The sequence below is a fragment of the Chinchilla lanigera genome, unplaced genomic scaffold, assembly GCF_000276665.1.
Source record: "Chinchilla lanigera isolate Chin_1 unplaced genomic scaffold, ChiLan1.0 scaffold00060, whole genome shotgun sequence".
In the NCBI taxonomy this organism is placed as follows: Eukaryota; Metazoa; Chordata; class Mammalia; order Rodentia; family Chinchillidae; genus Chinchilla; species Chinchilla lanigera.
Window position 1 is genome coordinate 14,544,453 of NW_004955461.1, and position 26,047 is coordinate 14,570,499.

The window sequence follows — 26,047 nt, forward strand, 5'->3', positions numbered from 1 at the left end:
CACACCGCTAAGAGAAATTAAAGATTCAAATAATTGGACAGAGACAACATCTTCATGAATAAGTTTCAATTCTCCAAAATTAATCCATATTTATACAGCACTAATATTGTAAAAAGTTAATTCAACTCTAGAAACTGCTATAATCTCCAAGACTGCCTTCTTATAAACCTACAGATTCAACCAACTATTATGAACAGGAGGCAAAAAACTTCACCAGAATCATAAGAACGAAGATGAGCCAGAGCTACATGAATCACAAAATGAACAAAAGATGTGATTATCTCTTACTCAAAGAAAAAATTTACTAGCATTGATTATTTTCAACAACAAACTCCTATAAAAATTTAAAATGTAACTCATTTTATACAACTTTTCAGGAAAAAAAGGTTATAATATTAAACAAAGTTACAAGTGTGTATTAGTTTAATATACCTTGAAGGAGATAATACACCTAAATCCACATCTAAAATTACATGAGCTACATTATAGAAATCCACACAGATATTAAATTCAAATTAAAAGTATTCAGTGGTAATTGTTAAAGCTAAATTTATCTCTTCTAATACAAAACTAGTAGAGTCAGAAAGAAAACTTGAATTTGCAATAAACCCCTTGTATCTGAAACAACTACAAATGTATTTGAAATCCAGCAGTTAAGAATGCATTTTTCAAAAATCAGTGTCACTAAACCATTAAGGCACTTAGAAAAATCTCAAATTTTAAAAAATTTCCAAAAACATCTCCATCACCCCCTGGTTTAAATTCTAGAGAAGTAAACATCTGTTGCCCCAAGCAGACAAGATAATTTAACTAATGAATCTACCATGTGTTAGGCACTGGGAACGTAGCTATCAGTAGGTCAAAGAGGTTCCTGGTCTTATAGGGGTGTTTTTCCAAATAATGCAAACAAGTATACTACCCAGCACGTAAGAATGGTAACAAGCACAAAAGGGAAAGACAAAGCGCAGTAGAGTGATGGGGAGTATGATGATGGCAGAAAGATGGTTCCATTTCAAATAAGGTAGTCAAAGAAGAAACACAAATCAGGACTTTCATATGATTTATTGTCCTGACACTTAATAGCTTATGGTTGGGGGTGCTAAGAGAGGGAACACTAAGATAAACAGGGCATGTGGTTACCCTACTTCACCCAGAAGGTGGTATCTGAGCAAAAAATCACATCCAAGAAGGAAGTGTTAGGAAAAATTAATGACTTTCTCCTTGAGTACTAATAATGCAGGCAAGGGAAATGAAACGTTAATGTCCACCACATTATTCTTGTGAGTGAGGGCACTGATGTTAGCAATATTCAAAACAGATAGGAGAAATTAAAAAGTTCATCACAGTATTTCTGTGAAAAGACCAGAAGAAAAGATCTGCTAATACAACAAGAATATTGGGGAAATGAAAGACTAATCACTCCCTCATTAGGCTATTTTTAAAGAAAATGGTTTAGAAGTGATGCGCAACTGTGGCTTATTTCTAGCTTTTATCCCATGCCTGTGTCTCAGCCACTCTGTATGCAAGTGAGAGTCAGGAAGAGCACCATAACTACTATTCACTCTGTTCTATCAGGCCACTACTCCATACACGTCAATCTTTACCAACAGTCAATGTGGAACTTTCTTCCTCCAGATACCTACTGGGCTGATGCCTTCATTTCCTTCAGATTGGACTGGATGAATTCCATCTTCAGAATGCAGCTTACCTCAGCATTCCCCGTAAGACTGTCATCTGATTGCACCCTCACTAACATTTAGCCCTTTGTACCACACTAGTTAATTTACTTACTTTTACCACTCACTATGCCCCTACACTGTAAGATTAATTCCATGAAGAACTAGGAATCTTTGTCTTTTACTTGTTAGCATCTGCCAAGTTCTGACAGTTGGCTCAGTACTCAGCTGACTAACTGAATGAATGGTGCCCTAAGAAAAATACCTGATAGCAGAAGGTATAGTCCTCATTACCAACATGCAAAATTAACACAAAACAATTCTATTACGATTTCATCATGTTTCCATTTGTATGTGCACACAACAATTAAGAATACAGGCACTGCCAGCAAGGGTGGGTGACACATGCCTGCAATCCCATGAACTCCGGAGGCTAAGGCAGGAAGATGGTAAATTCATGGCCATCCTGGACATAAAAGGCTGGAGCCTTAAACTGAATTGGGGGGTGGGCAGTGAGGAGATGGACAGGAATAGAATCAGATTCCCACTGTTCAGAAGCTGGCTCTAGGGCTGGGGATATATCTCAGTGACACAACACCTGCCTGGCAAGTGCAAGGTCCTGAGTTCAATTCTTGGTACCCCCCCTCTCCAAAAAAAGCTGGCTCTGTCTTTTGTGAGCTAAGTAACCAACTGCCAAGGTACTACTCTCTCAGTGCCTTAGTATCTCACCTTTAAAAATTGGGTACTGGTTGACTTCTGTTAAAGGACTTTTGTAAGAATTGAATGGAACAACAAGTTTGTGTGTATGTGTAACACTCAGAAGCTAGTATCTGCAGAGTAAGTTTTAGCTGTTATTATAAGAAAAAGTACAGTTCTCTTAAAATGCCATCATTTGAAGCAGGGGGGAAATAAACCTAAGAAAAATAATGAGTGAAATATTCAAGTAATTCTATATGAAGTGACAACAGCCAAAGACCAAAGCAGCATTATAAATGTTCATGCGATTACTAATCACCCACCATGGGTACAATGATATGCTAAAGCATGGGTATGCACTTCTACTCCAAGAGGAAAAACAAAACACAAACACAAATTAGAATAGTGATTCTAAACTAAATAATGATTCTAAAACTAAATTTGCCTACAGAACAATACATACTAATCACAGGGATTTGGCTCTGAAAATCTTTTAAAATATTCAAAACTAACCCTAGATAAAACGTATTCATTCATTAAAGTAATGCCCGTTTTTACCAACTATTTGCCAAACAGACCATACCTGACATTATCCCTGATTGTGTTTATAGTCCAATAAGAAAAACAGAAATCAAATAAGTAAAATATATGACAAATCACAGTAAATGCCGAGCAAGACCAGGAAGAAAGGCTCTGAGTGGGAACACTGGAAAGGAACTGGTTAGACTGAGAGAGAGCTACGAGTCTGTTTAAACTGTACCCTTCTAAAAAAGTAAGCAGGACTGGACTAGTTGAAAATTCAGAAAAAAGAATAGTTCCAGGAAGAGACAACAGCAAATGCACCTGCCTGAGAGGAAGAGTTTTGGGCACTTAAGGCACTGAAAAGCCAAAATAACAGCACTGGCAACATTAATGAGCAAGAGGACAATAGCATAAGCTGGAGGAGGACAGAAACCAGATTGAGTGAGCTCTTACAAGCCATGATAAAGTGGTGTTTTTATCCAAACCTAAACAGAAGCCACTGAGGAATTTTAAACAGGAAAATGAACAACAGGTTTGTATTTTTACCATTTTACAAAAATATGTAAAGGATAAAACATTACCATTTTACAAAATATGTAAAGGATAAACATTTACCATTTTACAAAAATATGTAAAGGATAAACATTATGTGGGAACAGTAAGACCAGAGAGAAGGCTACTCTGTATTCTGGAAAGAAAAGAGGGTAATATGAACAGTAGTAAACATAACAGAGAGGAAGACTAGTTAAATGGCTCAAGACATAATATAGGTAAAATCGTCAGGATAAAATGACAATAGATGGAAGGAAGGTCAAAGAGGTACCCTGAACCTATTTCACGAACTGCTGATGGAAGGCCAATGTGTTTAACACAGGGAAGGCTTACGGCAGCAATTGAGAGACTCATCTCTGCAAGATCTGAGATACCTATGAATAATACAAACAGGGGCAGGAAGAAATAGTTGACTGTTAAGAGTCTAAGACAGAAGAAAAGATGGGCCATACACACAGCTATTTGCATGGAAAAGCAGATGGGCTGATGGACAGACAAGAGTTTAAACTTCTATACAGAATGAGCATGACTAACCACAAAAGCCAGAAGAATGTAATTACTAATACTGTAATTCAGTCTCTACTATTGAAATAGAAGAAATCAACAAACACTCTTAATGACCAATTTTGACACCTCTTTACTGTTTCCCAGGCTGTCAAAAATATGGAACAAACAACATACATACTGATACAATAAAAGAACTCCATAAGCAGGCCTTTCTGTACTCCATAAGCAGCCTTGTAACCTAACAATAGCACTGCCAACATATTTAATTCAATACTTTGAATTAGAACTGTCTTTAAACCTGGCAAATCATGATATTAAAAACATGACAAAATCTTTAAAATGTAATGTCCTTGAGTGAGATCTAAGGTATTCTTTACATCAGACTCAACAGTACTATAAACTTCTACTACAGAAAAAATCCCAGGGTGCCTTAAGGATAACTTAAACATTTCAAAGCATAAAAAAAAAAAAAGAAAAGAAAAGAAAAAAGTTCTGTTCTACTATTTTTAGCCTGTCCTGGTAAAAATTTTGTGTCTTCATAAAATGGGACACTGCCATTTGAGGTTAATGTGACTGATATCATCAAATGCGTGGTTTAGAATGTTCAACTACAGATAGAGATTTGTGTATTCTTTGGATGTAAGCTTTCCTTTTCTCTACAAGCTGTAACTTTTATCCTTTAAGTAACAGATTCAGCCAATTCCTACACCAGTATCTTTGTCCTTAACACAAAGTGAAAAATTAATCAGCAGAAAAACAGGTCTCTTGTCTTCCTGTCCTGGTACAAAAGTAAAATGAGTGGGCAGGCAGGCAGGAAGTTTAAGATAGCTGTATGGGACAGTAACTGTGGAGGCATGTGCTCAGGTCTGAGAAGGGGGAAGATCACAAACTCTGCTAGAATCATCCGAGAGGTAGATCTTCCTACAAGACTGACTTGCTCCAGGATGAAACAGACCCTGATCCTTAACATGTCTCTACCTTTTTCCACCTTTGTGTACGAGAGCTCTGCTCCCTCTCGCCCAGCACTATCTTCTATCAAAATGCTTATTTCAATTTAAAACAAATATACTCATTTTTTCGGAAATCTGAAAATGTACTTAAAAAATAAGTTCCTCTGACCAACCGCTTTGTGGTGAGCCAAAACATTACTATCTCTTTTCTGAAATGTTGGTATTTATAAAGCCACTTGGAGTAAAAAGAAATTCAGAATCTAGTTTTTTAATATCCCATTGCTGCTGGGTTCCTCAACATGGGATCTAACCTAGGCTTTGTGAGACAAATCAGACAGCTTTACTGTTTGTGATCAGTGCTATCATACAATGAAGGTTTACATTAGGCTAACAAACCCTTAGTATGTCTAGGAAAACAAAACTCTTTTACTGGCTACTATGTTCATTATATTATATGGGCCTGACATTGAGAAACTACAATTTTTAAAAGTTCCCATATCCAATGCCCCATAAAATTTAATAGCTTCAATATAATTTAGCAAAATCTTTACTCTGAATATCTGATTATGTAATGACAGGTGCCTTGTTCAGATACCATCATACTAAAACAATTCTAATACCACATACTCTTAAGTGTGAAAGCCTACAAAAATTAACAGATGACAAAAACAACCTGACCAGTGAAAACAAATTTAATACTGAAACTGCAGTCTGCTGCAAACACATGAATATCCTGGTGGTATTAAAATGTTTAACATAAAAAGTAAGTTCAATAAGCCTGCAGTCTACTTTAAAAAGTACAGCTTTCTCCCCAGTCCAATTTCTTCCTTTTACAATGCTTCCTAAGTGGACTAACATGACATTTAAATATACTTTAAATAAATATCATCAAATTTATTAAAGGGGATATCTGCTTAAATATTTGTTACTTTAAACTAAATCTGGTTTGGGCCATGCACTAATTATACAGTGTTTTTGACTTCTAAATATGTCTGTACGTTTGTTTTTTAAACAGGAATAAAAACCTAACAACATTAAAGTGAAAAGTTATTTATTCACAGTATTCCTGACCCTTAGTAATACACATTCACTTTAAAATAATATGGAAGCTTCAAATTATTAAATGTGGTCTTCATAGTGAGCAAAAGAAACCAATTTTTTTAAAAAAAAACCCATGTTACTCTTCTTCATATAAAGTTAAAAGTAGTTACTTTACTCTTTAAAAACTACCACGTCACAGTATGGACAGAGATGTCTCAAAAAAGCAAAAATAAACTACAAAACCTTTAGGAGGCATAGAACAGAGGACTGAGAGAGGCTGAACTCATTTAAAATGCATTTTCATAAAAACAGTTGTATTTACTATTTTAAAAGCTATCTAACTGGTTTATGCAGCAGTTATAAATCCATACTATATAAAGTTTTTGTTTTTCGTAACATTGTAAATCTATTTGAAATTCTGAAACTCTTATCTGCCTTTTTTGTGCAAAGACATGCATTAAAATACAATATAAATCAAACAGACTTTTAAGTTATTTATACCTTTAGCCCAACACATTGGAAATGGACTACAGCCGCTTTTCTCCATATAGATGGCACCTGCTGGTTTCAGGGCCTCTCGGCCTGCCAGTTCCAACAACATACACTCAATCCTATCAAGATCAAGCCAGAAGTCCGCACACAAAGTCCCAGTTCATCGCTCCGAAAGCATTTGTTTCCATCCAAAGCAAGACTAAGCTTCCCCTGTGTGCTTTTTTCAGAGCTTGAAGTAAAATTTGGGAGGTGTTCCTTCTGTAATATTTTCCAGCTGCTTGAAGGATGCCTCTCAGTGACCGAATCTTCTCCTGCTTCTGCAATCTGAAACACAGACGATCCTGGCCAGATTAAGCTACTGAACAGAATGAAACCAGCTAGTACTGTGACCCTATGGGTCTGTGTTCCTAGATTCATTCAGGGAAAGAGAGCGATGGGGAGGGGAGAGAGGGAGGAGGAAAAGAGGCCAGTAGCCAGCACCTTATGAATATGCTAATCTCGCCCTTCCGTTCAATTCATCCAGCAGACTACTGTTTACAAAACTGACTGTGGACTCTAAAATTGAGTAAGTTGCAGATCAAGTCTGACCCAGATCACATCTGTGGACAGCTCCTAAACCATTTTCTATTTTCAAAGCCATGTCTCTGGCACTTTACCAACCTAATTCTGACCCTACGATTAAAATAAGAGCCTTGATGAGATAAGACAAATGTTGAAAAAAACAAAATGTTGATTAACATTAAAAATAAATCTGTAGAAAGAAAAGTCTATAGGAAGCCAAATATCTTTGAGGTAAAATATTTTCCTGATTGACACTTTCATAATAAGTCTATACATTTATAAAACTATCTAGAATACATTTTTTTAGAATGTAGTAACAAGTTGTTTAAAAATTCATTTACTGTAATTTCAGTTACTCAGGAGACTCAGGCAGAAGTATTACAAGTTGAAGATCAGTCTAGGAAATTTAGTGAGACCACAGGTGAGAAAGGATTGGGACTGTCGCTCAGTAGTAAAGCACCCCTGGCTTAAATCCCTATTACTATTGCTACTTACTTACTTACTTATTTATTTATTCATTCACTGATTTGCCCTGAAGGAATATTGAAGAATACAAGATGTATGGTTTCTTTTTTAAGCTCCAAAAGGTAAGTGAATAATAAACTTATAGTGACAAAATAAGACAGAAAAATGCCCTTAAAATCTGCATCAGCAATTTTTTAAAATGCAAAGCTACTTACTTTTTCATTCAAACTGAGACACAGTCAAGGTCATGACAAAAAGTTAGCTATTTTAAAACATCCTACTTTAGCAGTAGGATAAGAACTAAGTTCTGATCCCTTGTTCTTTGAGCATGTATAATATAAACTGGTGTTCAATATAGTTCTAACTTTCCTAAAATGAGTAATTTTGTTAGTCATACAATTCTATAAACTAAGCATAACTCAAGTACTTAACTATGCAAATAGCCAAGCCTTTAATTATGAATTCAGTTAACTTCTAAAAAACAGAGCTGAACAAAGGCTGAAGAGAACACGAGGAATATTTGTTCCCAGTGATGCCTATGACAGTATGTTTCAGTTTTGTGATACTCTTGATGGTGGGTTTGTCTCCTGGCTCTACTTTCAGGATCCTGATAGCACCCAGAGCTCCGGTGGCTTCTCCTAAGGCCCCCAGAAAACAGTATTTCCAGTGTTAATTCTGACCCCATACAATGCTAGAAAGATAGGGGCATCTGAAAAACATAAGCAAGCAGGCTAGGAAAAAAGATCAGAAGAACCAAGCACAGAGCACTTAGAACCAAGGAAAACATCCCCAGCTTCTACCATTATACTGAGCAGAGGCAAGACCATAGAGGTCTATTGTCATCATGGGAAGAAGCAAGCATACCAAGTAGGGACTCCAACTGCCTCATCCCATAAGAACAGCTGGAATTTAACTGGAGCCATCTACTAAAAGATGCATAAATACTTCAAGCAAATTGTGACTCTATCCTGCAATGTAAAATTCTCAAAAGCTAAAAGATACAAGCCATCTTCACTGCTAGTCATTACTATAGTCTATACACCAACTCTGCACCTAACTATCACACCTTTAAAGCAAGATCAGTGCTACTCTATCTTCTTTAAAAAGGACAAACTAAGACTGAAGACAAGACAAGATCCTAAGTCACACTCAGCCAAGCAGCCAGGTTCTTCACAACACAGCATCCCACCTCTGGAAGCATTTTTCAGCTGGACTGCATAGCTGCTGTGGAATCACCTAAACAGGAAAATAAGTGGAAGGATAAGGGGCCTGGAGCTTAGGCCCTGGCAGTGACTGAGGGAACACAGGCAAACCAGAGAGAAGGGACTACAGAGAAGGAGGAAGATGGATGGGCCAAGTTTCTGACTTTCATCAGTGAATGGAGGCTTTCCCTGCCACACTTGCTAATAACTTTTTATTTCAATATTCAAACAGCCTCACTTCCTAATATGGAAGATCTTGAAGATATAAAAAAATATGAAAAAGTATTAATACCTACAGGTCAGAGGGCAAGGTGACTGACTGTATGCACAGGGCTCACCTGGACTGAAGCAGCAGCTATGGAAACATTAGGAACCAATCCAGACTGCTGAGAAGGACAGTACAAAAGAAGATAAAGGTGATACTGCCAACAATAAAAAGGAGTAGTGTATACCTACCATAAACTAAGTATATATAAAGTGATTGCACTTAATCCATAACAAAATTCCAAAGAAGGAGCTGAGCTGGACGTGGTGACATATACTTGTAATCTCAGTTACTCAGGAGGCTGAGGCAGGGGCATTGAAAATTCAAGGACAGTTCGGCAATTCAGTGAGATCCTGTCTCAAAATAAAAGGGGAATGTAACTCTGGTAGAGTACTTGCCTAGCATGTGCAAGGCCCCAGTTCAATCCTAGGTACACAAAAAAAAGTAGTTGTTTCTTTGTCTTTGAGTTTCAGAGAGGTCAAGCAACTTGCCTAACCACTAACATGGTGATACAATTCCACTTTATTTTTTTCTCAGTAAATAATAAAAACAAACTATGCTTTTAAACTCCTAGTCCTGTAACATTTTGAAAAGAGCAAAAATAAACCACAGTCAAAGGCAACGTAAGTAAAAAATACTGTCTTCTATGTTCTCCTTGTTAAGAAATTCTATATAGTACAGTGATACAAGAAACACTTTTTATTTTAAATGTCCTGTGATGTTTAAAACAAACTCTTTTAGTATCCTTATAGTTAAAAAGCAACTCCATTAAGACCTACTTAACAAGTAAAGGCTTAATAAAAATTTACAAGACAGACACTATGTGCTGAGACTCAAAACCTTAGTCCTTAGTCTCCCCTGACTTTTTTTGAGACTCTCATTTTAAAGCAGTCCATCAGCAACAGCCCTTACCTTGACCTTCAGAATACAGCTAGCATCGTGTATTTCTCACTCTATCTACTGCCTTTATCCTAGTCTAGGCTGTTATTGGATTATACCTACAAGCCTCTGACCTGCTCTCTCTGCTTTTTACCCTTAACCCAGCAGCTGCCTAACCCTTTCATAATAGCAGCCATAGCATTTCACCCCTCTGCTCAAAATGCACAAACAGTTCCCCAACTTGCCCTGAATAGGCACTGACACACTTAGCACAATGTACAAGGCCCTGCAAGACTCCCTTGCCCTAGAGGCCTTATCAGCCTTATCTCCCCACATCCGGTTTCCTCTGCTTAGAACACCAGACTGGCCTCCCTGCCACTGTGCCCACCTCAGCACCTCTGCATTGCTTGTCCTTCCATATGGGACATTCTTGCCCCCAGTTATCCTGGTTTGTACTATTTCTCCCTACAAAGCCTTGGCTAAATGTACCTACTCAGCTGGGTCTATCCTGACGACTCTAAAGCTGCATGGCTTCTCCACTTCATTTTTTCCTCATGTGATTTACTTATACAGTACATTATGTTTCTTTTCTGTCTGCCCCCATTACTTTGCGAGCTTGCGAAAAGAGTGAATTTTGTCTACTATTACCAAAATGAGATGTGTGGCCACATTCTATCCCCTCCTATCACCTTTAAGTAATGAGGAGATGACAAAAATATTTCTGTTTTGCTTCCCAGGCCATGGCCACAGAGAAGGGAAAAATACATTCTGAATGTCACGGACAGGATGAACTTATCCTGGATACTACCTACTTCACCTCCACGACCCAGTATGGGACACAGGTTTGACAGATACTAAACATTATAAAACCCTTCCTTTTCCAAGAATATGAGACTGGGGAAGAAAAATCAACATAAAATCTAAGAAAATCATGTGCATTTCCTCTGCTCACCCTACATAAAAAAATGAACTCCACAATTGCAGTACTCTTTGTATTAAAATTTTTACTGCAAATTTTAGGAAGAGCAAAAATGAAAACAGCATGAAATTAGATGAAAGTCTTTAGGCTAATAAACACTGCTGCAATCAAGATCAGTAAGCAGTAAGGTCAACTCCAAACCTTCATATGCTGTACACCATTTTGTCCAATCTGGCTTACCTTTAGAAACCTGGCCTTAAATGAGGTCTCTGGAAATGAACTATTAGGAGGTGAAGTGCCAGCCAGGTTTAGCACTCTGTACTGTAATCTCAGTACGCTAAGAGACTGAGGAAGGAGGACTGGGAGTTCACACCCAGCCTGAGCAACCTGCTGAGACCCTGTCTCAAAATGAATGAATGAATGATTGAAGAAGGCTGGGATGTAGTTCAGTGCAAAGGCCCTAGGGTGTTCAATTAAAAAAAGAAAGGAAAAAACTGATTACTCTTACATTTTTATATATTAAAAATATTTTATATATTAAAACTGACTTTTTATATCTTTCACATAGTTGCTCTGGTTTCATTTGCCTTAACCCCAAACACAAAAGGAATATTTCTTAGAAAAGTATAACACTGATAAATGTTTCTATGTTAGCCAACAGGTAGAATGTAAGTGAAAAATATAGTTCATTGTATTATACATGTATACTTCTTAAGTTTTTCTTCTTATTCTTCTCATGTTTCCATTAATCAGGAGTCATATGCTAAACATTACCTAACTTTCAAATGTTAAGTATCCTATACTAAGTATTTTACTTCCATTAAGATTATTATCATTTCTGTCATTGCATCTGTTTCTGTTATGATTTTCAAGAAAAATTTAGTTGACTTATTGCTTTATAAAGATTAAAGAAGTATTAGTTGTAATAAAGCATATAATCACCTTCTCAACACAGACAATAGGTTCCACAATACAACAAACTGCCACAGGCGCAGTATTAGTATTGTTCACTTTCTTTGCAGTTTCCTAACAATTACTGTACCTCCCTTAAATTAATGCTTGAGGAAGTCTGGGGAGGCTGAGGAAGGCACCGTAAATGGAAGACTGCAAAGGAGCCCCAGGTCTACCTGTGAGACAAAGAAAGAATTGTTTCACCAGCTTGAACCTCAGCTTTTGGATCTGTAAAACAAGAACAATGAAGATGCCTATCACAGAGTACTGTGTGTGGGCTTATAAAAGAGCACAATAGCAACACTAATGATATCATCATGATAATGCTGAAAATAAGCTAGTGCTCCTTATATGCCAAATCTTGATTCAAGTATTTCACAGCAAATCCCAGGAGGCAGATACTCTTACTCCTACTTTACAGATGAAGAAAAAAAAATGAAACACAAAGAGGCTAGGTCACGGGGTCACACAGTTTTTAGGCAGCAAACCTGGGTATCAAACCCAGGCAGTCTGGCTTTAGATTCTTCGCCCTTTACTACTAAGCTTTATATCTATTTAATCAATTAACACCTCCAACAATGTAGATGGTGTTACAGTCCACATACGGCACGTGAACAAACTGAAAAACAGAGTAAGTAGCATACCTAACACCACAACTAACTGATCAGTGGCAAAGCTGGAATGCACATCAGATATTTGGACAACAGGCAGATCACACTGAAACCACCACCTGTAACATCACCTACCTCCAGAATTTGCAAAGGCTTCCAGAGAATAATCAGGCAACAGGCCCCATTTGGCCTACAAAAGATGAATGAACCATAGTGAGGACCAAAGAACAAAGAAAAGAAACACAAATATGAGCTGTTCCCATTTCCTCCAGCAGCCTAGTTCATAAACCTTAAGCTCATGATACCCTCTTCTAAGCTTAGTAATCCTGATATCGAACAATTCAGACAAAAGCCATGGCAGAGCATACACTAGATAGGGAGCTGGTACTTGAGGCATGCATCAAAATCACAGGGAAATAAATGCAACCACTCAGCTAGGCAACATTGAAATACATTGTATTAAACAGATGGGAAAGTGCAACTTTTACCAAGAAAATATTATTATTTCTGCTCACTGGGTAAGATAATAGTTACCTTAAAAATATATCTTAAAAAAATAGAAACCACTCTGAACTTATTATTAAACCACACAGTATTAAACTACAGTATTTCCACAAATTCTAATTAGTGACTATTTCTTATTTCTGTTCTGCCATACAGGCGACCAGAGCTAAATTCTAGATTTAGAAATAGTTGGGAAGTTAATTTTTATCAATTTTTGAAAAGCTCTTGAAATCAGTAAGAAGACTGCTGCAGTAGTTTTTCAAATACAGTGGTAGGGGCATGACCACGTAAGACAGGACACAAAATTCACTGAGATTTCAACCTATCCAGATATATCCATAAGACAATGTTTTTCAGGCATGGTAGTACATGCCTAGAACCCCAGCACTTTGACAGACTGAAGCAAGAGGGTCAAACGTTAAAGCCCAGCTTGGGTAATTTAGAGAGACCCTCAAAAATAAACAGGTGGTGATGTAGCTCAGTACAAAGTCCCTCGGTTCAATTCTGAGTATTGGAAAAAAAGTTTTGTTTTTTTTTTTGCTTATACTAACCATAACTCAAACAACAAAAAGACAATCAGAATAGCTATTTAATGTTAACTAACAATGCTTGAAACAAATTTAGGGCTTCAACTGTATTAAACTTGCATATACACACATCCAACTTATGTAATTATCTCATCACCATGTTTTCTTTAATACTATGAATCCAATTAAGTCACAGTTTGATTGTTCACTTTATTTAGCAAATAACAGGACTGGTAGCATTCAAGTTAGGAAACAAAAGCACTGAAAATCACTGAAAGGCTGGCAAGCTGGCAATCAGGCTTTGTAGGCACAAACACTAGTAGAAAAGTCTGGTAAGTGTCTGGTGCTGGGAGGACCTCTTGTGGTATCCTCTAAGCTTTAAAGAGTTTTTTTAAAAATCTGCAATATGCGTATTAAACTATCCCTCATCATGCTTGAAAAGGCAAGCCATTTCTACAGTTTGATTCCTAATCTGTTTTCAAGAAACATCAGCACCATCCAGCCTGGGTCCAAGCCTTACCCGAGGCACATCCCAAGCACCAGGCATGTAATATAGTTCCTCTTCTTCCAAAGACAGTTATAAAGTGGTTGGCTTTCTTTGTTACTTTCCCTTTTCTGTTTCTCTGTTTTCTTTCATTTCTCTATGCTTCTGCTAGTATCAACAGATACTACTCCAGCTTAGGAAGAAATCTGTCCAATTCTACCTAAAATTTGTATCATTTAAAAATGTTACCATCAACCTCACATCCATTATGATGACTACTACTTAAAATAATACTAAGTGTTGACAAGGATGTAAGGAAATTGGAATTTTTGAGCACTATGGCTGGGAATGTAAAATGGTACAATATGGATGTTTCTCAAAAAATTAAAACAAACTACCATTAATCGCACTTCTCAGTACACATCTGAAAGGACTGAAAACCAGTCTGGAAGAGGTATTTGCACATCTGTGTTCACAATAGCCAAAAAAAGAGAAGCAACCAAAGTGCAGTAACAAAAAAATAAAATGTATACACATATGATAGAGTATTACTCAGCTTTACAAAGTAAATTCTAACACATACTACAATGAGGATGAAACTTCAGGATATACTGATAAGTGAAATCAGTCACAAAAAAGACAACTATCACACAATTCCATGTATATGAGGTATCTAACAGACAAGTTCATAGCACCAAAAGTCAAATGCCGGTGAGCAATGGATAGACAGAGAATGTTAGATTTTCTTATGAAAATTCCGAGATCTGTTCACAAAAATACAAGGTACTTAACACTAGTAAACTATACATTTAAAAATTAGTAAATTTTTAGTTTGTATTTTTTCTGCTTATTTTTATCACAATTTTTTAAACTTCACGAAATGTTAAAGCCATTTTATTTTTCATTTTTTTGTTAAAGCCGTTTTAAACAAGTACATTTTATTTATATTTTACAAGCCTACGGGCACGATGTAATGTCTACTTTCATAGGAATAATAAGCCTTAGATAAAAGGCAGGGAAAAGACTATCACCAGTAACTGACTCAACACTCAATGCTGGCCCAGCACTGTATCAGGGCCTCATGTGTGGTTTTTACTTATATTTTTGTTTGTTTTGTTTTGTCTTTTTGAGATAGGGTCCCATTATGCAGTTCAGGCTGGCCTTGAACTCACTTTTTGGCCCAGGCTGGCCTCAAACTCACAGCTATCCTCCTGCCAAGTGCTAGGAATATAGGCATGTGCCACCACACCCTAGTAAAGTTTGGGATAATTACTAATACCACATTTCTAAGAAAGAAAAAACTGAAGCTCGGAAAGCTCAGAGCTCATGATACAATCAGACTTTGTGAAAGTAAAAACCTCATGTGTTGAGCTCAAATCATTTCATCTTTCTCGCAATTTAAATTTGAAAAGCAGCTGAGTTCAAGTATTTCCTGGGTCCCAAACACAGCCACATGAGATGTATGAATTTAGGTACTTCAAACCTCTCCATAACTTAGTTTTTTCCTTAAATAAAATTAAAGCTAGCAGCTACCTTTGAGGGCATAATGAGAATTAAATGACACAATCAATATAAAGAACTTTGACAGTACCCGCCCCAGACCTAATAAAGATTCCAGTCATTGTAAATGCACTGCTATTTATATCCTCGTGCTTATACAACAGACTAGGCATTAGGGTCATCAACCTCAGCACAAGAGAATCAGAGCTCCTAAAGAGCTCACCACCCACCAGAAGAAAAGCCCTTACCAGAACATCTCAAAGATTGGTCTAACAAACCTCCAATGAATTTCCTTAAGGTTTAAGGTAGTCTGAGGATTAAATGGTTTATCGGTTCATTTGTAATACTGAGAAACTGGAAACAGCCTACAGGTGCAATAGGAGGGGGAACAGATGAAGCTCAAAACACTGAAACAAGCATCAAACAGTGATGTATTCTAAAAATTTGTCACTGGCATTGGAAAATGCTGATTAATGAAAAAAGCAACATGTTAGAGAAAAAGAACAAGGCATCAACCAGTCCTAAAATGCAGGATTTCTACAATAAATTTTTTTAAGTGATTTTAAGAAAGGATAATAGAGTGTGTGATATATTAATGTAAAGCAAAAGAAAACTACATCTACCTTCCTTCTTTCTTGACAGCTAGCAGCACCAATTCCATCTGGAGAAAACTGGGTAGAAATAAAACTGCTTAGCCTGATGCAGTGATGCTCCCTGATTATCCCAGCTACTCAGGAGATTGAGCCAAAAAGGTTACAAATACGAGGCTAGCCTGGGCAATTTAGGTATCTCAGTGGCAGGGCACTTGTCTAGCAAGTGTGAGGCCCTATGTTCATTCCCTAGTACTCCCCCAATGCAGTCAATGTAGCTCACACCTATAATCCCAGCTACGGTGGAGGCTGAAGCAGCAAGATCACTAGTTGGAGGATAGTATGGGCAACTACAACTTATGAGACCCTGGTCTCAAAATAAAAAATGGCTGGGGGGATATAGCTCACTGATAGAAGGTCCTTGGGTTCTATACACATATTGCCAAAACAAAGAAAATATGTAATAAAAATAGGGTTAAAAGGGTGAGATTTGAGTCAATGCATACCCATTTAAATTCTCTACCACATATTTTTCTGTTCAAAATAATAAATGAACACAAAAAGTAACTGTGTTAAAAGAACAACAGCAAGCCTTCAATATTTAGAAATGAAACAATACCTTTGTAAACAATATATAGGTCAAATAATAAATCAAAAATATTTAGAACAGAATAATGACAATACCAAAATCTTTAGCTGCACCTTTTGTTGAAGGACGATAACTTCAACTTACATAATAAAAAGGAGAAACCATCAACTATCTATGTTTTTACTTAAAGAAGCCAGAAATACAGGTGCAAATTACCAAAGCAGTCAGAAGTAAAAACAGAAACAGAAACCATGCTGTGCACCAGGGCATGAGACAAAAGGAAAAATGAGTAATACTGGTCCTGTCTTTATTTAAAACTGGTATCTTGTTCATCATGACCTGCTTGCATTCATTTTTTATTTTAAAAAATAGTGCATCAAACTATCATTTATCTTCATTACTGAGATTTCTGATGATACCTCAGATTTTGTGTCTGAGACAAATGCCTCACAGTAGGCCCAGCCCTGCCCAAACAAATCTATTTCAACATTATACTCTTCCTTACCAGCCCCATTCTCCTCAACCCCATGACCGCCACACACACCCAGGGATGTTGTAAAATGAGAGACATTTCTGTTCAAAGCATGTTAAATACAATTACTCAAATGAAAAGTTCCATTCGGGAATGATAAAGGTATTTAACATTTTCTTTTTCAAGGATCTGAACACTTCAGCAACTAAAACTGTCCAAATCTTACCTTAATTGAAACAATTACAATGCATTTTTCAACAGTAGACCAATGAACTCCTAAATTCATAAATGTCTGAACTAGCAAACTGTAAAAATTCACTTGCACAGTGAGTGCTTGATTATATATATTTGCATTTCCTATGACAGAAGAGCAATCATACATTTCTTCTTTTGTGTCTTGTCCAAGGATCCTAACCAATAATAGCAGCAAAGACTCAACTCTAACAGCCACACTAAACCTCATGAGGATCCAACAAATAAAAGACAACAGACGAAGGTTAGTAAATGACTCACTTTTTAAGAGTCCTCTTTCCTCCCCACCTCATTTTAACCATGAATTCATTGCTAATAACTGTAATGAAAAATACTTGAGGTATCTGAATCTAAGACAGGTGGATCAGCAGAGAGTAGAACAGTATTTCCTGCAGAAAAATTAGCAAAGTACAAAAGTCATCTCCTAGAAGACAGCAGAACATTGCTAAGACAGTGAAAACAGGAGGTGCTAAAACTTAAGAGGATGAAGAACCACAAAATCTTTTATCTTTTGCAGCTACTTTTATCTGTGGTATTTTGCCAATTCTAGGAACAAGGAGGAAGCTGAGAATCTGGGCACTACATCTGTAAAAATATTGCTGCAGAAGGACAGAAAAGTCAGTAAATTTTGGCAAACTAAATCTCAAAAGCAAATGGATAGTATTTATTACCAAAAATTACTCAGCAATAAAAAGTTAGTGCAGACACCTTAAAAACATTATGGTAGGTGTTAAGCCAGACACAAAAGTCCAAATGAAATGGTCCCAAGCAGGCAATCTATAATAAGACAGAAAGCAGACTAGTGGTTTCTCTGAGCTGGAGCTGTCAGTAATGGAGCGTGACTGCTAGTGAATATGGTTTCTTTTTGCAGTGACAAAAAGGTTCCAAAATTGATGTTAGTAACTGTATATTTGAAGAAGATGAATTATGTGATATGTGAATTATATTCCAATTTTCTTTTAAAAAAACTAAATCTGACCTGGGGGTGCCACTCAGTGGCACAGGACTTGCCTAGAATATTTAAGGCCCTGGGTTTGATCCCCATCATCATCAACAAAAGAATAAATTTCAAAAACCTAAAAACAAAGCCTCTAAAAAGCAATGAGTGGAGATTTTCAACAGTCTTACAAAGATTAAAGTTCCAGACAAAAAGAAGAAAAGGTAATAAATATAAAATAAAAAATTAGAGCTAAAGGGAAAATAAATATATAAATACACATACACTGTATGTATTAGAAAAATCAACCAAGGGAAAAAAATCCTAAAGGAACTGTGAATACTACCAAAGATAAATTACAAACCTAACAGTTTTTGCTCCAATCTTATTATAAGCTTGCTGGGTATGGTGGTGTAGAACTGTAATCCCAGCACTAGGGAGGCTGACGCAAGAGGATCACTGAGAGTTCAATGCCACCTTGAATTGCATAGCAAGACCCTGTCTCAAAAAAAATCAAAGAAATAAAGAAATTAAAGTGCAAGAAGCTGAAAAGATAGCCCAAAACCTAATCTTCAGGCAGGTTTTCCCAAATTAGTAAATAGCAATGGCACACTTCTATTTGCTAATGAAAACCCCCTGCCATCATCCTAGATTCCTTTTAGATTCCTACATTCACTCCATAAACAAATCATGTCAGTCTTACATCCAACACATCCAGAATCTACACATCACCAAGTGCACTGCCACTACTCTGGTGGAACACCTCACCATTTCCCTTCCTGAACAGCTGCTTAACTTACTCTTCTACTTTACCATACCATACCTCTGCCCTTTCAGATCTCAACCACAAGAACAAGCCTTGGACAACTAAGGCATTCCTCTGCACAAGATCTCTCACAGCTCCTATCTCAGAACACTCGCTCAACACTCCCCAAGCCCTCTAAGAGCTCTGGAACCATCCCATTTCCCTGCTATACAGGCTCAAAGTTTTAAACACACAGTGTATATCACGCCTGATGTTGCAAAGTCGTCTACAATACTGGTGAAATTTTCTAACCATCTGTTACAGACTTGTCTTTTCTGCAAGTAAAGTTCACTTCTAAAAACAACTGTCTCCAGCAAAATGTTTCCTTTTCTGGTGGTTTTTGATAATTACTTGCATTGCCATCCTCAGCCAAACACTGAAAGATAGTAAGGTCTTCCTTGCGAAAAATTTCATCAGCAGTAATTACTCCTTCCTGTAAGGCTCAATTCCAACATTACTCTCCCAATACCCAACCTATCTGCCAGCAGAGGCACTGTTCTTAGCTCAGCACCAGTGACCCCAGTAAACACAGGATGTCTTTAAAAAGATAGAACACAGAATCTTGAAAGCATCTGGACATCTAAAGACACCCAAACATTTACACCAGACACCCCAAGTACTTTGCCCACTGAGGCATGAAACATCCAGAGAACTTCTTGCCTAATGTCCCTTGCCTTCTTTTGAGCCTTGTCTTTAAAAAGCCCACTTCTCTTTGCTCCTTATAAATGGCCTTTTTGCCCTCTGCCTGCCTGCACCCAGGCACAATAAATTCAGTGTTATGTGGCCCATTTACACAAGGCTAGTGGTCTCCGCTGGTCTCTGCCTCATGCCATTCTTTACACTTCCAAAGTCATAGTGCTGGGCTGAGGGTAGAACATGCCCAGCATGCCCACGGCCCTGGGTTCAATTCCCAGCACTATGAAGGGCAGGTGAACTGACAGGTATAGTGCTTAATATGTCCAACATTTAAAATAAATTACCTGTATGTAATACTGCACACCTTTATTCCCTAAAGTTAAGAAAAATTTATTCAAATGCAGTTTCTCAGCTTCTATTATGACCTTCAACAAACTGGCCTTATCACCTTAAATACTATCTGTAGAAAGGACATATCTTACATACAAGGAATTTTTTTTTCCTAAGAGTAAAAAATTAAGTATGTAAGTGGACTATGTTGTCCAGGGTGACCTCAAACTCCTGGGCTCAAGTGATCCTCCAAAACAGCTGGGACTAAGGTAGAAGATATAAAACTAGGTGGAAAGGATACCAGGAAACCAGAATTTAAAATTGTACTTCTAAACAAAACCTGCAGCTTCACAACACAAACCCTTCAGGGCTATACCTATAATCCCAACACTCAGGAGGTTGAGACAAGAGGATCTCTGCAAGGCTGGTCTGGACTACAAAGTGAGTTCAAGGCCAGCCTGAACTGCATAGTGAGACTTTGTCTCAAAAAGATTAAAAAAACCACAAGCCGAGTTTATTTACTTTTTTCCTTCTCCCAAAACTAAACCTGAGCAAGTCCCTTTGCACCTGCAAATTACCCTTTTCCTTCAGCCGAGAAAGCAGCTGCAGTGGAGACAGCATGTCTAGCATGTACCTCCACTTCAAACTCTTGTGGATGGCTTGCACAATAACCTGGCAGACAGAACACACACACATCTGAGATCACACATACTGAAAACAGCCTTTAAATGCTTGCTCCACCCTGGCTTGTAAGGCATGCCTCATTTCTCTGAGCACTGGCACTTGCTCTGCTATGTGTTCTGTATCTTCCCCTAATAAATCTTTGTCACGTCTCTTTTTACTGACACATCTAGAAAATTCTTTTTCCATGATGGGAATCAGTGAACCTGCATACTTCTTAAAGCAGTAAATTAAACTCCTTTTTTCAGCCTCAGGGACCCGCAGACCCAGCCCATGACAGGACTAACAGCATGCACAACCACATCCTGCTCAAATTCATTTTCTTAGTGTAAAGAAGCATTACAATTATAGTGTAAGAAAATAACATAGTCTCATAAATCAGTAACCAATCATAAACTAAGGAAATATGGGGGCGGAGGGAAGAGGTGGGGCGAGAGGTAGTGTGGCTCCAGCTCCAACTCCTCAGCCACCCTCGGCCATCACCACTCCTTAGGGACAGAGGGAGATTCAACCAGGCCAAAAAGATGTCTGTACTGTCAGAAACAATCTGTCACATGAGGAAGGGCGCCTCCACCAGCAAACCAAATCATTATGCACCAAGCAGTGGAGAAATGCACATCTGACCGATGCTGTCTCAGCCAGCATGTTCTTTTCACCCAGGAGATGAAACCCTTCACTTCTACAAATGGACCTCTCCCCCAGGAGTGATTTGGATTCTGTCTATTAATCTGTTCATTGTGGTGATGTGGGCTGCTATATATGCCTGTGTTGCCTCCATGCTCACCTGGGACAGAGGCTATGGAACTGGCCTTCTAGGCTACCCTTCCTTTCACGGAGGAAGTCGCTTGGGTAGCTATAGAGGTGGCTATGGCTATGGGTATGGTTATGGCACAAACTACACTGATCCAAGAGCAGCCAAGGGCTTCTTGTTGGCCTGGGTGCCTTTTATTTCATTTCTTCATTGGTGATATTGGTTACCAGCATTATAACTGCCCAGAACAAGGAGATATTACTTAACTATAATAATACTGAGTGCCATCCTGGGCATCATGGTGTTTACTGCTACAATCGTCTATATGATGGATGTCAACCCCATTGCCCAGGCATCTGGATCTATGTACAGCCCACTCACAGATATATACCCTCTGTAGCAAGTTTTATAGACTTGCAGTTAGTGGCCTCTACATGGACCAGTATTTGTACCACTACTGTTTGGTGGGTCCCCAGGAGGTATGAGCAGTGTTTGGTTTTTTTATTTCCTCCCCCTCTCCTTGGGTCAGGTGCTATCCCCTTGAGATACCTAACAGGGTTACTCTAGGGATGATTTGAAAATATCGATACCAAAAAAGATCTAAAAAAAAGATCTAAAAAAATTTGATACCAAGAGCCCATTTCTAATTATATTAGAATCTCAGGGAGGGACTGTATATCACTATTAAGATACAATTAAAATACTGTACAATTCCACCCATTCAAAGAACAGCTCAGGTTTATCATATATTCACAGAATTGTGCAAACAACATCACAGTCAGCTATAGAACACAGCCATTTTCCTGACCTTCCCTAGGCAACCAGGAATTCTACCTCTCCAGATTTGCCTCTTTAAGTATTTTATTGTAATTTCACAATATGTAGTCTCTTATGATTGGCTTCTTTCGCTTACCATGTTTTTAAAGTTTATCTATGTTATAGCTTGTATGAGTCCTTTATTTCTTTTTTTTTTGTATTTTTTTTTATTTTAAAGAGAAAAAAATAAAAACAAAAACAAAAACAAAGACAAAGCAACACAAATACAATAAAAATGATACAGGATTTCAAGACAGGATGATAGGAATTGACAATAGTTGTTGTATTACATATTGTCATCTTCAACAAAGTTGCTCAGATTACCAGATGTAGAAATGCTAGATTGATCAAACAGTTAAAAAGAATGAAGAGCAATAATAAAAAAAAATATGATCATGATTGTCATTACTATTGTTTGGTTTTTTGAGACAAGGTCTTGCTCTATAATTCAAGCTGGCCTTGAACTCACTATGTAGCCCAGGCTGGCCTCAAACTCATGGCAACCCTCCTGCCTCAGCCTCTTGAGTACTGGGATTATAGTAGTGGTAATGTCCAGTTAATTTTTTTGGTTGGCACAATTGTTAAATATGTATAGCCACCAGAATTATGAGATCAATAAACAGGTGAAAACAGTTTTTAAGCATTTTAAGCAAACACAAATGTTTACTTTATGTCTGTTATACAAAAAGTCCCTAAACAACAGAACCAAAATAGGAAAAAAAAAAAACTTTCCATCCAGAAAATATCCCAGAAGACTGCTCTGAGGCATATATTTCACATTAACATTCAAGAAATTGGGAGCTGAAGTAACAGTTCATTAAAGGCAGAGGTGAATGAAGTATGCATGCCTCATTATAACATCCTGATGGATTCTGGGAACAAATACCTAGGCTAAGATACATCCATGGTGCTCTGCAACTGTCCACTGCACACAAGCCTCTCAGAAGCAAGCTACCTCACCGGCATATGCAGGGGATCGCCCTATACAGACAGGAGGACTACCAGGAGGGGCTTAAAGCTGAAACCCAGCTCAAATCTGGCTTCCAAAGCCTAAAACCTGGGACTGACTCCATTATTTGAAGCCAAAAAGTGAAAGTTTTTTTCTTAATTTTCAGTATGTCATTCTACCAGGCTAGATTCAAATCTTTTTCTTTTTAAACTAAGTATCAATTGGAGGAAAGCTAGAAGCTGGGGCAATGAGTACTGTAATTTTTATATATCTACAGCACCACCTGAAGAAGTCAAGAGAAGAGAAGCAACCAGAGATAAAAAAAAATCATCTTAAATTCTCAGCAATATACTGAGTAGTCAGAGTCTACAAAGGGTCAAAAGTAAAACAAGGGAGAACCACCACACAGAGAGACTTCAACTAAACAGAAAAGAACAATTTGAGCGGCACATTTTTATCTGGGATGCTAATGTGGTACCTTTTCTGCCTCACTGCATTTATCCAATGCTGCTATAACTCTGTAGGTATCTATAGCATATCTGAGAGAGACTAAATCTTGACTTACCTCAAGAATAATCTGCAGCTAACTTTCAAACAAAACTCGTCACACCTCCAAGTCTGGTGTTTTTGAGACAGTGTTTCACTGTGCAGTTCAGGCTGGCCTTGAACTCACTTTGTAGCCCAGTCTGGCCTTGAATTCACAGTGATCCTTCTGCCTCAGCCTCCTGTGCTGGGATTACAGGCATGTGCCACCACATCCAGCCTCTAACAGGTTTAAATCTTTTAAAAGCATCTCAGAATGTGTGGCAATACACAATCTGTAGCAGACCTTTGGGCACAATGTTTTTAAGAATGGCAAGATTCTAATTTGTTACACTATATCAACCTTCAAACTTAAATCCCCTAAGTTTCAAATCTAAAAATTACCTTACCTTTATTGGCAGCTCATTAACCCAATAAAATAGAGGATATCTTAGGCAAACTTTTAAAAAAATTTCATGGAAAGATAACCTTTTGGGGCAAAACGTCTTCCAGTTAAATAAAGTTATCATAATGAATCTTTGTGATGTGATCTTTCCATGCAACCTAATAGCTAAGAGAGTAATTCAAAGAAAAAATTAAGTATCTAAATCATGTGAAGAGAATATCAATAACTAAAAACATTCAGATTCTGATCTTAGGAAAAAAACAACACAAGGATTATAAAATACAGAACAGCAGCATCACAAGAGCTACTTAACATATATACATATGCTTCATCTGCACACTTTTCAAAACATCTTTTTTGGGGCTGGGGATATAGCTCAGCAACACAGCACCTGCCTGGTAAGCGCAAGGTCCTGAGTTCGATTCCTGGTACCAAAAAAAAATACTTAAAGGTATTTAACCTCTGTGTGTGTGTGTGTGTGTGTGTGTGTGTGTGCGCGCGTGTGTGTGTCTCCCTTGAGACAGAGTTTCACTATGTAGCTCAGGTTGGTCTTGAATTCACTATGTAGCCCTGGCTGGCCTTGAACTTGCAGCAACCCTCCTGCCTCAGCCTCCCAAGTTCTGGGATTACAGGCACGTACCACCATGCCTGGCTCTATAGCTGTACAATTTTATATTTACTTTCTGGGGAAATTATTATTTACTTCAGCTGTGAATGTAGGTTTTTCCACACTTCATTTTGCTGAAAACAGGGGCTGGGGATTTAGCTGGGGCTGGGGGTTTAGCTCAGTGGCAAAAGCGCCTGCCTGGCAAGCGCAAGGTCGTGAGTTCGGTTCCCGGTACCGGAGAAAAACAAAAACAAAAACAAAAAAAAAAAACAAAACAAAACAAAAAAAATTTTGCTGAAAACAAAGCCACAACATGAATATCTCTACTTAAAATGCATTTAAATTAAATGAGAAGATATTTTTATGCCATATGTATCTTCATATATATTTACTGTGTATGCAGTAATTACAAGTGGTTTAAAACACATCCCTTTAATTCATTCTTGGGAATTAATGTTTAAGAACCACCTCTGAGTATAGGAATTTCCTGATATGTACTTCCCAAATGTTTTACTGAAATCAGGCACTAATTTGAGCTGATCTAATAACAATAAAAATAAAACTAACAACACGACTGCCTACAGGATTTCAAGTAAAATGTAACTACATATTCTTAGTCCCACTGTTACACTGCATCCTTCTTGATGTGATCACAAAGGCCCAACCCATACTTACTATACCACACAGAATTTGATTGGAAATATTTCTTTTACAAAAAATTATTCAGTACAATCTAATCCTTAACATTCTCAAACTCAGTAATCACCGCATTCTAACAACTACTAAGACAATATGACCTCAAATGTGTACCCACCACAATCTTAATAAATGCAAGGTAATTTCCTCTTCCCCACCCCCATGCAATGCAACACGGTAAACACAAGGCACTGTTAACACACCTATCAGCTCCAGCTGAGTAAGTATCTCTGCCCTGCCATTTAAATAAATGCCTGGCAGCAGCTCAATATGCCTGCAAAAAGAATCATCATTATTACCGTGTGAATGCCAGGCAAACCTTTGACATGCTTTTTTTTTGCGGCGGGAGAGGGGGCACAGGGTCTCGCTGTGCAGTCCAGGCTGGCCTCAAGCTCACTTTGTAGTCCAGGTTGGTCTCGAACTCTCAGTGATTCTCCAGCCTCGGCCTTCCAAGTGCTGGGATTACAGGCATGGGCCACCATGCCCAGTTTTGACATGCTTTTCTTATCCCTCTTCTCAACAAAATTGATTAGGAACTGACTCTATTTTCACAACCACAGTATTATTTCTGCATAAAAAGCCACATACAGCTTTCCTCCCATCCTTCCACATCTTCCCTGAGTAGAAGTTCAGCAGGGAAAGGGAGGGACTGGTGGTCAACATGACCGATGCATCTTAGCAGTCTTTCAGATGCATACATCTTT

The 26,047-nt window shown here is 37.8% G+C and overlaps 1 protein-coding gene across 11 annotated transcripts in view; it reads right to left on the reverse strand.

Annotated features, from left to right (window-relative positions):
- Positions 1–26,047, reverse strand: part of Ptk2 (protein tyrosine kinase 2) — a gene marked incomplete at its 5' end in the record, with an annotated part of 284,866 nt that overhangs the window by 206,539 nt on the left and 52,280 nt on the right. For 9 of the 11 annotated variants that reach the window (XM_013521316.1, XM_013521323.1, XM_005398063.2 and 6 more), the window contains 3 exon segments: positions 6,446–6,760; positions 11,670–11,854; positions 12,425–12,479. In XM_013521316.1, coding sequence (XP_013376770.1) covers positions 6,446–6,545 — 100 coding nt within the window. 11 annotated transcript variants of the gene reach the window in all.